The sequence below is a fragment of the Podarcis filfolensis genome (assembly GCF_964270895.1).
Source record: "Podarcis filfolensis genome assembly, chromosome: 5".
Lineage (NCBI taxonomy): Eukaryota > Metazoa > Chordata > Lepidosauria > Squamata > Lacertidae > Podarcis > Podarcis filfolensis.
Window position 1 is genome coordinate 90182284 of NC_139608.1, and position 16065 is coordinate 90198348.

The window sequence follows — 16065 nt, forward strand, 5'->3', positions numbered from 1 at the left end:
TCTGTGTGCCTGGAAACCCTCATTCTCATTGGTGGGGTCTGGTGTGTCACCTCCCCTCCCAGAAGTTCCCGGCCGTCGATGGTGGTCACTTGCAAGGGAAAATCCAGAGGCAGCAGGTGGAGTTGGTGTTCTAGAGCGAAGCTCTTGCTGAAGAAATTGCAGGAACTGCCTGAATCCAGCAGCCCCTTCACCTTGACTGGGTGCCCATTTGGGAGTTCTAGCACCACTTCTATGGCTATCGCTGCCCTGGGAGGGTCTGGTTGGGGCACTTCTATTGGTTGTTGGCTTGGCTGCCGCCCCCGCTGATTGGCAGCCAAGCTTGGCTGTTTCCCTGGTCCTGATCCGTTTCCTCCTTCCCCTCACAGCCCACAGCTCCCACCATCCCTTGCCAGGCCTTTCTTTGAGGGCAGACCCTGGCAAAATGTCCTGGCCGTTGGCAGAGGAAACACTTCTTGTGGATTTTCCAATCCTTTCCCTCCCTCTTGCGCCCTTCAGTGGTGTTTGAAACCTCGTGCGCGCGCGCGCCATCTATTTCCATTGGCTCAGCCGGCTGCCGCGGTATTTCAGGAATGCGGTAGTCATGGTAACGTTCCCCTCTCCCTTTGCTCTTCTCCTGCGCCCGCGCTTCCTGTCTCGCTCCAATCGCAAGCACAGCCTTGGTCAGCTGGTCCATCGACTGCGTGCGGGGCGTGCGGGAAAGCTCATCCTTGACCGTTGGGGACAACCCCTCCTCAAATAACATCTGAATGGGTTCCGCGTCCAGATCCCACCCAAGCCGGTGGATTAACATCGCAAAGCGCGACCAGTACTCTCTAACAGATTGGCTCCCCTGCTTGCACCCCATCAATTGCCGTCAAACCACATTTTGCTCCACTTCGCTTGAAAACATTGCATTCATTGCCTGAAAAAATTTCCTGACGTCTTTCAAGGCGGCATTTTGCGTTGCCATTAGGGGCCTGATCCATTCCCGCGCCCCATCCTCCAGATGCCCCACAATGTAGGCCACCCTCTCCCCATCATCCGCAAAGTCATCATGCTGCAGTTCCAAAGCGTACTCTATTTCCGTTTGGAACGCGTTGTAGTCCTGGGGCTTTCCCCCAAACTTGTGCACCAGCCCCGGTACCTTCCTTGCGATGGGGGTGGGTCTGACCTTGGCATCCTGAGCCCTCCGTTCTTCCAGCCTCGCCGTCAGCAGAGCCACATGCTGTTCTAAATCTCGGTTCCTCTCCACCAGATTCTGCACTCCAGCTGCTCGCTCCGTGGCACCGGCTTCTCCTGTTTGACTCATTATGCTCCCCTGCCTGTCGCTGTGCACAAGCCGCTTCAGGGACTGACGGATTGCTGTAATGGCTTTAGGGGTTGCTTGTGCGTAAATAGCCGCCGCTCTGGGCTAGGTTGGCTGGTTAAACCATTTCTCGCTGGACAGCCATCCACTCCGTGGCTGTTCAGTCGCTGGCAGTATCCGTCAGTGGGCGTTTCTTAAACCTTTTCCAACATAAAACTTGTTTGACGCCCAGTCTCCTCCTACTCTCCCTGCGTGGAAGTCTTCTGCACAGGGAGGGCATGGGTAGTGGAGGACCTGTGCTCTCCCCGCTGGTGTCCAGTGAAGAGTCCCAGAGCCTGCTCTCTGCTTCCCCCATTGGCCCCCCTCTATCCCTGGTGTAGCGCTGATTTTCTTCCCCAACAGGAGACTTGCCTCTCTCCCTGCTTGGCCCCTCTCCAGCATGGTTGTGGGGCCTCGCCTCCTCCTCTAGTTCCGATGGCAGTTCCCTGACAATATGTTTTTGGATAATATGTTTTGTTATAATTTTGAATTAAAAAAAAATTAAAAAGAGAGTCTCCCAGAACCCATACCTTCCCCCCAAACCAGATGTTCGCTGAGGATAGCAGAGAAGAAATCTCAGAGTCAAGTGGTCCTGACCAGCCGCCATCAGAGGCAGGAGGAGTCTGATGAACAGGGAAGTAACAGAGAAGGGGGTGGAGCTTCACTCAGAGCAACTAACGGTGCTTCATGGAGGTGTCTTGATAAAAACAGAATGGAAAAGCTCGCTGTGTCCCTGCCTCTCTGCTTTTCTGGGCAATTGACCAGATGCTGACAACAGCACCCTCACACATGGGAGGTATCTAGTTTAGGAGAGACTCCATTTCATGTGAAGCAAGATGACTGTGTGTTAGGATCCACTGTGAATACTGCTAAGTTGAATGGAGTGTTGGAGTGCTTCTTCTCTGCTTGAAAGAGGACCATGCTGCAGGAGAAGGTAAAAGTGGACGTCTCTCATAGGAGCTACAGAAGGCTAAGTGCTGAGCTCTGGAAAGACAGGGAAATACAGCTGTTTGGAAGTTAGAAGAAGAGACTTTAGGCCCATGCTTGAATAAGCATGTGACTGTAAATATTACGTTTTAATTAATCTGTAACTCTAAGTTTCCACAAGTAAAGTTTTTGAATGTTAAAGTCTGCACATTGGTTTAATTTCCAAAGATGGGTGTTGTTGTTGTTGTTGTTGTTTAGTTGTTTAGTCGTGTCCGACTCTTCGTGACCCCATGGATCAGAGCACGCCAGGCACTCCTGTCTTCCACTGCCTCCCACAGTTTGGTCAAACTCATGCTGGTAGCTTCGAGAACACTGCCCAACCATCTCGTCCTCTGTCGTCCCCTTCTCCTTGTGCCCTCCATCTTTCCCAACATCAGGGTCTTTTCCAGGGAGTCTTCTCTTCTCCTGAGGTGGCCAAAGTATTGGAGCCTCAGCTTCACAATCTGTCCTTCCAGTGAGCACTCAGGGCTGACTTCCTTAAGAATGGAGAGGTTTGATCTTCTTGCAGTCCATGGGACTCTCAAGAGTCTCCTCCAGCACCATAATTCAAAAGCATCAATTCTTTGGCGACCAGCCTTCTTTATGGTCCAGCTCTCACTTCCATACATCACTACTGGGAAAACCAGTAGTGGTTTAACTATATGGTGCTTTAACTATATGGACCTTTGTTGACAAGGTGATGTCTCTGCTTTTTAAGATGCTGTCTAGGTTTGTCATTGCTTTTCTCCCAAGAAGCAGGCGTCTTTTAATTTTGTGGCTGCTGTCACCATCTGCAGCGATCATGGAGCCCAAGAAAGTAAAATCTCTCACTGCCTCCATTTCTTCCCTTTCTATTTGCCAGGAGGTGATGGGCCCAGTGGCCATGATCTTTGGTTTTTTGATGTTGAGCTTCAAACCATATTTTGCACTCTCCTCTTTCACCCTCATTAAAAGGTTCTTTAATTCCTCCTCACTTTCTGCCATCAAGGTTGTGTCATCTGCATATCTGAGGGTATCTGTCATATATATATGAGTTGAGCTTCTTAGCCATGATTTTGCTACCCTTACTTCAACAAACAGTCCCACACCATATGTACAGAATATGATCATTCTTATAATAACTGCTTATTTCTGCCTCCATGCACAGCTTACCTAGGTCTACACTGCCTCGCTGCGCATTCTTTTTCCAGCCTTGGAGAAATTTGTTTCTGATGCTTGCCAAATTATAGACTGTGTGTTTGGTAGAAGCAAGGAAGAAGGTAGGGCCGGAGCATTCAAGTCCTTGCCCAGCCAATTAGACGAAGGACAGAGCCAGAGGAGGCCAGGCCTTTTGTATCTGTGCTCCGCGGGATTTATTGGCACTAATTACCAAGGCACTTAATGGCTGGTTCTGGATGGGAATTAATTCTGGCCTGGTGGATAAATAATGCACGATGGTTTATTTAGCTAAATGCAAGGCAGCAGAGAAGAGGCGGGTGCAGGCAGGAGCTTGCTGCAGACAAACAGGACAAGAGATGCTGCGATGAGGGGATTCATCTGACTACCAGTAAGATGGGGAAGAGGAGGGCAGGATGATGAAGACGAGGAGTAAATTGTACTTGCAATCAGGAGGGCTATGTTGAGTCCCAAGATAAAGCAAGCCAGAAGAGGTGAGTAAGGCTCGGATCTAACATTATCTCCGAAGGTAGACCATAACAACCTTGCTTTCAAGTGTCATGAGATCAAAACAGGAAACTTTTCTGGCTCCTCGTATCGCCAATACAAATTGTGATATTGAACGCTATCAAGGCGGCCACAGCATAATTATCTCGCTGCTCCAAAATTGCTTCTTGAGTTCTGAGAGGCAGGTAGGGATGTGTTCATCCCAGGTAGAGATGTATCTTGTTTTGCTGATGCTTTAGAGAAGGAAACTCAGTGTAAGTGAGTGTGTGTGTGTGTTGCACAGCAGAAGAGGATCTTGTCCATTTTCAAGTGCAAGGCTTGTATTCTGGAACTGGGAGCAAGTGGGGTTTGCCTTGCTGCATTGGAACTTTTATCTGCTCAGTTGTGCCTGTAAAGTTCCCTAGTAATATGTACTGTGTTCTCTTTTCAACGTAATACCATTTAAAGTATGGGTGGATCATGTTGCAAAAATGTTTGTAGAAATGTATGGATTGTGTCCCTTGTAAGGGGCATGCTGAAAAATTGGCAGTGAACAAGTGCCACAAATCTGCACATAGTGATCTGGGCTCCCAATGTCTTTTGATTTTTCTCAAAGAGCTGTGAGGGGAGGGGAAACTTAGCTCAGGACCAAAGCGTGGACCCTCACATCTCAATATCCCAGCATGGCCAATGGCCATGGATGATGGGAATTGTAGTTCGTCAGCATTTGGACACCCACCCCTGCTATATCCCTTATGAAACATTCATTGTGATCTATTTAGTTTAAACAAAACACAGGAAATAAACTCAGCCTGCTCTGGAAGAAGCCCTTGACAAAACAGAAACCGAGATTTGCCAGCTACGTGAGTACAGGAATTTGGTCGGCTTGTTACCACAGAGCTCTTAGCTCTCCACATCTTGATGAAACAGGCAGATTTAGAGGCTCCATTAGCGAAAGATATCGCCAGGGGGATACATTCTGCAGCCTTGGACTGTTGCTGATGCAGTTCTGCACTCGGCATTGATTCTGCAGTTCGTGCCTGAGTTATTTGTGCCATTTTCAGGCCGGCATTAATCCCCGCTGTGCCTCTTTTCACCTGTCAAAATAAGGTAGCACAGGCAGTTTTCCATAGCCTGAGCAATGGAAAGTCAATCTGTGCAGAAAGAAATGTAGGATAACCTCCCCACATGCCTTCATACCTTGGCTTGGGCTATTTAGTCATTCTATAAACTTATAGTCTACCCTCAACATAAACTTCAGTTCACTTTTAATTTAGAAATGTGCTGCTGATACTATCATAGCTTGACAGATGTGGGTGCTTTTCCTAGGGTGTTCTATGGTGTTGTCAACTGTGTCATTTTCAGTACAGTAGTACCTCGGCTTACAGACGCTTCAGGTTACAGACGCTACAGGTTACAGACTCCGCTAACCCAGAAATAGTACCTCAGGTTAAGAACTTTACCTCAGGATGAGAACAGAAATCGCGCGGCAGGAGGCCCCATTAGCTAAAGTGGTACCTCAGGTTAAGAACAGTTTCAGGTTAAGAACGGACCTCTAGAACAAATTAAATTCTTAACCCGAGGCACCACTGTATTTAAAACACTCAACCATGGGTAGACAAACTAAAGCCTGAGAGCCGGATGTGGCCCAATCACCTTCTCAATCCAGCCCTTGGACGGTCTGGGAATCAGCGTGTTTTTACATGAGTAGAATGTGCCCTTTTATTTAAATTGCATCTCTGAGTTATTTGTGGGGCATAGGAATTTGTTCTTTCCCCCCCAAATATAGTCCAGCCCCCCACAAGGTCTGAGGGACAATGGACCGGCCCCCTGCTGAAAAAGTTTGCTGAGCCCTGCGAGTCAAGGCCAATTGGCCCAATACTGAGTTCTTCTCAGAAGAACAACCCACCTAGTTGGCTGGGCTACTTATTCTCTGGGACTTTTATGGGTGCATCATCGCTAGCCCCAAATATTGCAGAGTGTGTACACATTTAATATCTCAGTCAGGCCTGAACTAGATGCGGCATGAAATCATGTGCACATTCAACCCCTGACTTCCTTTTTTAAAAAACCAAAAGCTGCAGCAGGAGACTTGGGAGCTATGGGTGCCATCTGTTCCATTTCCCTCACTCTGCACAAAGCCTAGGAAGAAATACTGTCCGTTCTTGTATTTCTTTTCTGCTTCTTACACCCTCGTAGCACCACACTTAACAGCCCCTGCTAGCCAGAGACCTTTAATGCCTTGCGCGTGAACTTTGTGGGGAAAGCTGATCTAATAACATCCAGCTTCCCCAATGCATGTGGTAAGAATTATTTATGTTTCCGTAAGACAGCTGCTGTTGAACATTCCTTCCCTGAATGAGAACGGCCTTGGACCTGAATGGTCAGGCCACAGGAAGCATTTGCAGGATGAAATCACGGGGCCTTCAAGGCTTCAACAACCCCCAACTTCAAACAACATCCTTTTGTGGCCAGAAAAAGGCCCACGGGGTCATGCAGGGCTGTCAAAAACAGCCTGGGGGTGTGGAAGCACCAGCGCTTCCATGATCTCTGGTTGCCTTCAAATGCTTCAGTTACTGTGCTGGGACGGGGGCAGATCTCTCCCCTACCTGGGCGTGCTGCTACCCCCACCACCACCAGTGGCAGGGAAGGTGGGGTGCCTTTGGGGGCACTGCCTTGGGGGTTTCTGATGCCCAGGGCAGCTGCTTCTCTTCACCTCATGGTCTGGGACCCTCTTGCCGCAAGGTATCCCTGCAATATGGTGTTCCCTTCTGTTATGTACTGAAGTTCTCACCCTGGGCCAGCAGGGGGATACTTTAGATAGTTCAGGTCCACATATGCAAATAAGGGATCAAAAGTGACGTTCAGTGATTCGATAGTTACAGAAAGTTGTTACAGTTACGTTGTACTGGAGCTCTATATAAGCAGGCTGGCTGAACCCTTCAGTTCAGTTCTGTTCTGGCCTGTGAATAAACAAGAGCTGTTTGAAGAATCGCTGTGTCGTCTGATATGTTCACCCACAACTTAACACTTTCCCACCAGCAGGCTTTGCCAGAAGTCACTATGCAACCCATTGGGAATTACCGTATATACTCGAGTATAAGCCTACTTTTTCAGCCCATTTTTAATGCTGAAAACGCCCCCCTCGGCTTATACTTGAGTGAGGGCCCTTTGGGGCTGCTGCTCCTTCCTCCTCCGCCGCCTTTGCCACTGTTGGTGGCGGCGGCGGAGGAACGAGCAGCCCAAAAGCAGCCCTTTTGGGCTGTTCCTTCCTCCGCCGCTGCCGCCACCAGCCCCTGCCTCTCGGCAGCACCCATGGTAGGCAGGGGGACAGGAGGGGCTGGGGGGGAGAAAGAAGCCCCCTCTGCCATGTGTGCATGTGTGTACACACACACGCACCCCAGCCCACCAGGAGGTTTGTGGTGTGGTGAACCAGCTTATACTCAAGTCAATAAGTTTTCCCAGTTTTTTGTGGTAAAATTACCATATTTTTCGCTCCATAAGGCACACCTGACCGTAAGGCGCACCTAGTTTTTAGAGGGGGAATTCAAGGGGGGGAATATTATTTAAAGGAAGCGCTGAGCAAAGCCTGTATGCATCCCAGGCTCTGCTCAGCGCTTCCTTTCACGAGCAGCGTGGAGTGTGTGTCTGGCTCTTGCGGGCTTTTCTACAAGGAGGGGGAAGGGACTGATGCGGCCAGTCAGTCCCTTCTCCCTCCTGGGGAAAAGCCCTCAAGAGCAGCGCCGAGCTTGTGTGTGGCTCTTGGGGGCTTTTCCCGCCTGCCTCCCCCCTGCATTCGCTCCATAAGATGCACACACATTTCCCCTTACTTTTTAGGAGGGAAAAGTGCGTCTTATGGAGCGAAAAATACAGTAGGTGCCTCGGCTTATATTCGGGTTGGCTTATACCCGAGTATATACGGTATGTTTACATGTGGTGGAGGTGTAAATATGTACATTTTTTTTCTGGCGAAGGGTATTAACAGAAATCACTGGGTTCAAGCTGACCAAAAGTCCAGAGGTAGCACTATTACCAATTTGCAATGGGGTGGAAGGTTCGCAGGCTATGAAGGACTTGCTCACAAATTTATTGACAGCTGCGCGAATTATGATAGCTAGGAAGTGGAAGGGGCAAGCAGAATATAAAATGGAAGAATGGTATAAAGAGGTGTGGGGTATAGCTATTAATGATAAATCAATATGTGCCATTAAGGGAACACACAGGAGAAATAATTTTGAGGAGATATAGAAGGTGTTTGTAGCATTTGTACTGTTAAAACGGAAAGGGGTCAAACCATTGCAAGAGGTGTTGAAATGTTGGGAGATTGGACAGTTGCAATGGAATGGTCTTGGTGGTAGGGTGCACATTTTTACAGTCATACCTCGGGTTACAGACTTTTTTTGGGTTACGGACCGCCCAAACCCAGAAGTACCAGAACGGGTTACTTCTGGGTTTTGGCAGTCGTGCATGCGCAGAAGTGCTAAATCGTCTTTGCGCATGCGCAGAAGCACCGAATCGCAACCCGCGCATGCGCAGACGCACCGCTGCAGGTTGCGGATGCTGCAGGTTGCGGACGTGCATCCCACACAGATCACGTTTGCAACCAGAGCGTCCACTGTATTCTTACTTATTTATGATTATTACTTTGTCAAAATATAATCATAATCATAGAAAAGAAAATTAATCCAATTTTTTTAAAAAAATTGTCTGTCAAAAAAAGGAGGGGTTATATAGCCATGAGGAATCCAGGAGGCTTGGGGTAGGTGTGGGGGGACCCTGCCTGTCAGATAAGGTGGGTGCCCCATCATTTTATTGATTGATTGATTGATTGATTGATTGATTGATTGATTGATTTAGAAATTGCTGGCGTTAAAGTGTTTGGAGCACACTCTTGTAGATATAGATAAATATTCTGCCTTTGTCTTCCTTTGTGAATGATTTTTTTAAAAAATAAAAAAGTAGATTTCTCCCGCCCCCCCTCTCTTTTACTTAGACCGCTCCAAGAGCCTGGTGATGGGGGACCCCCCTGGGCTGCCCTGCCGGCCTTCCTCCCCCTGCCGACAAGAGCCAGCGCTGAAACGTGGCTGGCTGAAGAAGCAGAGAAGCATCATGAAGAACTGGCAGCAGCGCTGGTTCGTCCTTCGTGGCGACCAGCTCCTGTACTATAAGAACGAGGATGAGGTCAAGCCACAGGTAAGGTGCCTCTGGGCTGGAAGTGAGAAAAAGTAGCCAGCAATCTGTGGAGGCCCTTGCTGGGTCTCCTGTCTGTGGTTGGTTGTGTGTCTGCGTGCTGCTTTAACTGTCTACATAAAGGCTATTCTCTTGCACATCTGGCTGTGTCTGTTCTGTCGGGGGTTGCATAACTCCATGCCCTCCAACATTTCTCGGATGGAAATAGGGACATCCTAAGGAAAAGCGGGACATTCCAGGATCAAATCAGAAACCGGGATGGCTTCTGTAAATATGGGACCAGTCCCTGGAAAATAGGGACACTTGGAGGGTAGCTTTTGGATATATGGGGAGCTGAACGACCCTCTTTCTGTATGCTGTTTACCAGGCATAGGCAAACTCTGGCCCTCCAGATGTTTTGGAACTACAATTCCCATCATCCCTAGCTAACAGGACCAGTGGTCAGGAATGATGGCAATTGTAGTGTCAAAACATCTGGAGGGCCGGAGTTTGCCTATGCTCACTGTTTACCTTCCACATTTACATTTCAAATATCTACTTCCCTTCTGTTCCCTGACTTTTTTCTGTTTTTTCCGCCAATTTCAGGGGTTTGTCCCTTTGCAAGGCAATCAGGTGAATGAAGTGGTCCCCAATCCTGAGGAGCCAGGGAAGTACCTCTTTGAAATTTCTGCAGGTAGGCTTGCCTTTCGGTCTCCTTTGTCTTGATCGTATGGTTCCGATTTGATGAGTGGAGCAGGGAAGTGGTGTAACTCCATGGTGGGGCATTTAAATTTTTAATTCTGATAGGAAATGCTCTGCAGGGGTCGAGAGGACAAAAAAAGGGGGGTCTAAGGAAGGTCAAGGACATGGGTTAAACCACAGAGCCTAGGGCTTGCCGATGAGAAGGTCGGTGGTTCGAATCCCCGCAACAGGGTGAGCTCCCGTTGCTCGGTCCCTGCTCCTGCCAACCTAGCAGTTCGAAAGCACGTCTGGTTCGAGCCCCACATTGGGCAAAAGATTCCTGCAGTGCAGAGGATTGGACTAGATAACCCTTGGGGTCCCTAACAGGTCTACGATTTTATGACACCAAAGCCACTTCCACCTTATGGAGGAAGTGGGGTTGCGGGCTTCACGGCCCCACCATGCGCGCGGTGGGTGAAGGCCACCCTCATGCGATTGGGGGGATTCCCAGCCGCATCATCTCCTGGCAGGCCAATCGGCCGGTTCAGGGGGCGTGGCCTGCCCTATAAAGGCAGGACGCGGCTGGGGATCTCCCTCTTTGCTGCTCATCAGCTGTTCCTGTTTTTCCCCACCCTCCCACCCTATAAGGTTTCCGTTCTTTGACCTTGCTATGGACCTTGGTTGGTTGCCGTTGAGGGGCCTGGTAGGAATTTTTCCACTTGGCAAATTGGCACCAGCCACTTGGTTTTTGCCTAACTCGTAGCAAATCATCACAACTTTCTTGGTAATGGCGGTTAGACATTGGTATTGTTCTGTAGATGGAAGAGGGGAGGTAGCGCCATCACCTGCCCTGCATATCGAAGGGTAATCCAATAAAGGATTCAGGGGGATGTGGTCCTGTCCGAAGCCTGGGGAGGTGAGGGCCTAAGGCATGCCCCCTAACGGTGACCCCGGGGGAGTCCTAGTTGATGTGCATCAGCAGGACTCCCCTACTGGTGGTTAACCCTTCCTGGACTTCAAGCGGACGGGCTGAAGTCGGATATAGTTGGTTAGGACCAATGCCTAAGCCAATGCCACTCATCACCTGTAACCAATAAAGTTGTGGCCTTTTTTAGCCCATTAACCGTAATAATTGTGTCACGTGTCATTATTTCCACGGGGGGGGGGGGGAGAAACTAACCATGCAACTGCCTTCCCCTCTCCCACCCCCAAGCCCTCCTTATCACATGTAAATGACAGCAGGGGCAAATGGGGTGAGAGCTGAGGTGCTTTTGGGGGACAGCATGATGCTGTCAAAGGAGGGACGTGGGTGGCGCTGTGGGTTAAACCACAGAGCCTAGGACTTGCCAATCAGAAGGTCAGTGGTTCAAATCCCCGCGACGGAGTGAGCTCCCGTTGCTCAGTCCCTGCTCCTGCCAACCTAGCAGTTCGAAAGCACGTCAAAGTGCAAGTAGATAAATAGGTACCACTCCAGCGGGAAGGTAAACGGTGTTTCTGTGCGCTGCTCTAGTTTCACCAGAAGTGCCTTAGTCATGCTGGCCACATGACCCGGAAGCTGTACGCCGGCTCCCTCGGCCAATAAAGCGATATGATGAGCGCCGCAACCCCAGAGTTGGTCACGACTAGGCCTAATGGTCAGGGGTCCCTTTACATTTACCTTTATAATGCTGTCAAAAGGTTTCTGGCAATAGGTTGTTTTTTTTAAAAAAAAAAATCACCAGAGAAGGAAAATCTGGATTAAAGGGTGTTTGTCTGGAATGAGCTAGCATTTTGATGCCAGCGATGAGGTTGCGGGGCACTGCAAAAAACTTTGCATGTATGCTGAGCACTGATGCTATAAAAAAACCCACATGCACCCATTCAGAAGCACTCTATATTGTTACGGTACTTGGGCTGCAGCGAACATTGGTGGTTGTAACCTAATTCAGGAAGCCGAGTCAAGCTTATTCGCCAGTGCAGTTAATTAAACCTAGGTGCAAATGTTAGCTAGTAATTGAAGCATTTAATGGCAGCTCCACGGTAATCATTTGGTTGCTGCCGCCGTGAGTGGAACACTTTATCATGTGCACAAGTAAGTACCCCGGAACTTACACCCCCCAATTATCCCTGATGACGCCCCGGGGCTCGCGCTGTCAAGTAAGCCACAGCTGACTTGAGTCAATTAAACTCTTGGGAGCTCAAGCAGGAGAATAATGGAAGCAAATTACTGTGCGATGCAAATGTGATCACGGAGCCTGTTCAGTAATGGGAGCGGCATGAGAATGCTCTAACAGAGCTCAACACATCTCTTAAAAAAACAAAAAAAACCTTGAAATTATTGTCTGGTTCTCTTGCACACCCTGCAAACAGGCCTGTGAGGAAAGGGAAAACAGGGTGGTGGTCCAATGGAAAAGTAGTAAGGGCTAATTGCTGGCGGTTATCATACCTATTAATGTTGAACTCAGCTCAAAGCTTGCTTCCAAGTAAACCCATTTGCCCCAGTGAGATTTGGCAGCTGGAAACTGTGAGGGACGCAGGTGGCGCTGTGGGTTAAACCACAGAGCCTAGGACTTGCCGATGGTGGTTCGAATCCCCGTGGCAGGGTGAGCTCCCGTTGCTCGGTCCCAGCTTCTACCAACCTAGCAGTTCAAAAGCATGTCAAAGTGCAAGTAGATAAATAGGTACCACTCCAGCGGGAAGGTAAACGGCGTTTCCATGCGCTGCTCTGGTTTGCCAGAAGCGGCTTAGTCATGCTGGCCACATGACTCGGAAGCTGTACGCCGGCTCCCTCGGCCAGTAAAGCGAGATGAGCGCCGCAACCCCAAAGTCGGCCATGACTGGACCTAATGGTCAGGGGTCCCTTTACCTTTAACTGTGAGGAGGGCCACAGCTGCAAAATGCTAGGCGATTGCCGCTCAAAATACCTCATTATATTCCTGAAAAAGAAACACTAAAACAACAACCACAACCACCCCTACCTACCAGGGTGATAAAACATTACATTTGGGGGCACCCAGGTGTGGAGGCAAGCCTCTAAGCACAGGTTCCTTTTTGTAATAAGAATAGAAAGCCCTGCAGTTCTGTGGTCAGCTGTGAGATAACTACAGTGGTACCTTGGTTCTCAAACGCCTTTGTACGCAAACAACTTGGAACCCAAACACTGCAAACCCAGAAGTGTTCCAGTTGCAAACTTTTTTTGGAAGCCAAATGTGCTCAGTTTTGAGTGCCACACTTCTGTTTTGAGTGGTATGCTGAGGTGTGTCTGTTTTTGCTATTTATTTTGCGTTTTTGTGGCTCTTTTTGTTTTGTTTTTGCAACTGTGTGGAACCCAGTTCAGCTGCTGATTGATTGATTGTGTGACTGCAGTACATTGTTTATCGCTTTCATTTTATGGATCAATGGTCTCGTTAGACAGTAAAATCCATGTTAAACTTGCTTGTTTTAGGGGTTGTTTTTAAAAGTCTGGAACGGATGAATCCATTTTGCATTACTTTCTATGGGAAAGCGCCCCTTGGTTCTGGAACACTTTGGTTTTGGAATGGACTTCCGGAATGGATTAAGTTTGAGAACCAAGATACCACTGTATAGGAGCATGTAACATTTTCAAACATGGAGGACATTCCGGTATCAAAGTGCTATCTTGGACTATAGCTATGTGCTCAGTTCCCCCATGTGGTGAACCACCAATGTTCAGGCAGTGGCTGTCTCAGTGAAGTAACTGCATGAACTGACTGGTTATTGGAGCCTTTGGGGCAGACAGGAGTACAAAGGGCTTTGAGTTCCAGCTGTTCCTTGCTTGAGCCCCATGGTCTTCCTAAGATACTGGCTTGTGCCTGCATGGTTTGTTAACATGCTTGTTGTCCCTGCTGTCACAATTTTGGCTTCCGGTCCTTGCTTTTACAGTGGTACCTCAGGTTACATATGCTTCAGGTTACATACACTTCAGGTTACAGACTCCACTAACCCAGAAATAGTGCTTCAGGTTAACAACTTTGCTTCAGGATGAGAACAGAAATCGTGCTCTGGCGGTGTGGCAGCAGCAGGAGGCCCCATTAGCTAAAGTGGTGCTTCAGGTTAAGAACAGTTTCAGGTTAAGAACAGACCTGCGGAACGAATTAAGTACTTAACCCGAGGTACCACTGTATATACTTTGTTAAGTTATGGGTGAACATATCAGACAACACAGTGATTCTTCAAACAGCTCTTGTTTATTCACAGGCCAGAACAGAACTGAACTGAAGGGTTCAGTCAGCCTGCTTATATAGAGCTCCAGTACAACGTAACTGTAACAATTTTCTAAAACTATCCAATCACTGAACGTCTCTTTCAATCCCTTATTTGCATAACTATCTACAGTATCCCCCTGCTGGCCCAAGGTGAGAACTTCAGTACATAACATACTTAGCTTAAGCATAGCCATACTGACTCTCTCACGAAACTGTATGGATGTGCATGTGTGGCTAGATCTATGCAGCTATTAAGAAACGCTAGGCAAAAAAACCGTTGTAAAGCTCCCAATTGAAAATATCAACGGGAGCTCACTCTGTCATGGAGATTCGAACCGCTGACCTTCTGATCAGCAAGCCCAAGAGGCTCAATGGTTTAGACCACAGCGTCACCTGCATCCCTCTAAAGCATCTCATACCCTCTTAACATTTCTCAGATGAGAAGAGGGGCATTTCTCCCTCCCTCCCTCACAACTGACCTTCCTTAAAGGTAAAGGGAGCCCTGACCATTATGTCCAGTCGTGACCGACTCTGGGGTTGCGGCGCTCATCTCGCTTTACTGGCCGAGGGAGCCGGCGTTTGTCCACAGACAGCTTCTGGGTCATGTGACCAGCATGACTAAGCCGCTTCTGGCAAAGCAGAGCAGCGAACGGAAATGCCGTTTACCTTCCCGCCGGAGCGGTACCTATTTATCTACTTGCACTTGCACCCATTTTTCCCAAGTTACCCCAACCATTCCCCTCTCTCGGAGATCAGAGCTATGAGTGCATAGGCCATTTACCCCCTAAACTAGCCTGCTCTTGGGGTCACAGGAAGAAGCCATCCTATTGCCAGTGTTGAGTAAGATTTGACACCCCCCATTGTCCCAAACCACTGGCTTACCTGGCAGCAAATTAGTGTGCCAAGTTCAAAATCCGAGGGTCGATCCACACAAGCAAAGTCCAAAGGTCAGGAAACGAGATTCAGGGTCAATCCAAGTAGCCAAGTCTGAAGTCCAGCAGTCAGGATACAGTCCAGAGTCAACTCCAAAGCACAGTCCCATGGAGGTCCAGGAGCATCCAAGACGAGGTCCATCAACATGGGCAGTCCAGCAGACGTACTGAGCATGCTCATTGCAGCATCTGGGCTTGATGAGGCAGGTGACCCTCACCTGTTCTAAGCCTACTCCAGCTGAGGAATCACACGCCTCCTCCCAAAACTAGTGAGCCTCACCTGGCCAGCTTTGTCTCCAACAATACAATGTCTTCAACCAGCCCTGGCCTTGCTATGTTTACTTCCTGAAGTATATAGGGACAGCAGGGGTTGGGGGGAATGCGGAGATAATGTGACCATCAGCCCTCAGAACACAAATCTCTCCTGTCAGGAATTCGCTGGAGCTGTTTTCCACTGTGAATGCAGATGGATATTTCCAAACATATGCCGAGCTGCCATGCTTCTAAGATTAAGGGAGGATATTAGGCCAGTCTTTTTTATTATTATTATTATTATTAATTTTGACATCTTCAATGAAAGTTCAAAAAATACATAATTATATGTGCACTAAACATGGTGAGGCTTCTTCTTCTTCTTCTTCTTCATCTTCTTCATCATCAATAAAAGAGAAAAAAGGAGGGGGAGAAACAGCCCCCATGTATAAGGGAAAATAAAAGGGGACGGATGGACCAAAAACTGTATACTTTACAATGTTGTTCTGGTACTTCACCAGATCTTAACCAATTACAGTACAGTGGTACCTCAGGATACATACGCTTCAGGTTACAGACTCCATTAACCCAGAAATAGTGCTTCAGGTTAAGAGCTTTCTTCAGGATGAGAACAGAAATTGTGCTCCGGTGGCGCGGCGGCAGCAGGAGGCCCCATTAGCTAAAATGGTGCTTCAGGTTAAGAACAGTTTCAGGTTAAGAACGGACCTCCGGAACGAATTACATACTTAACCTGAGGTACCACTGTATTTGTAAGAATTACAGTATTACAGTATTTGTAAAAATGGATTCCAAATATAGTCATTTGTTGTTGTTGTTTAGTCGTTTAGTCGTGTCCGACTCTTTGTGACCCCATGGACCAGAGCAGGTCAGGCAC

The 16065-nt window shown here is 48.4% G+C and overlaps 1 protein-coding gene across 1 annotated transcript in view; it reads left to right on the forward strand.

Annotated features, from left to right (window-relative positions):
* The first annotated feature begins 3642 nt into the window (after positions 1-3642).
* Positions 3643-16065, forward strand: part of ARHGAP22 (Rho GTPase activating protein 22) — a 37887-nt gene continuing 25464 nt past the window's right edge. Inside the window, exons 1-3 of the mRNA XM_083615705.1 lie at positions 3643-3939; positions 8925-9124; positions 9707-9794. Coding sequence (XP_083471831.1) covers positions 3906-3939; positions 8925-9124; positions 9707-9794 — 322 coding nt within the window. The 5' untranslated portion in view covers positions 3643-3905. The remainder of the gene's footprint in view (positions 3940-8924; positions 9125-9706; positions 9795-16065) is intronic.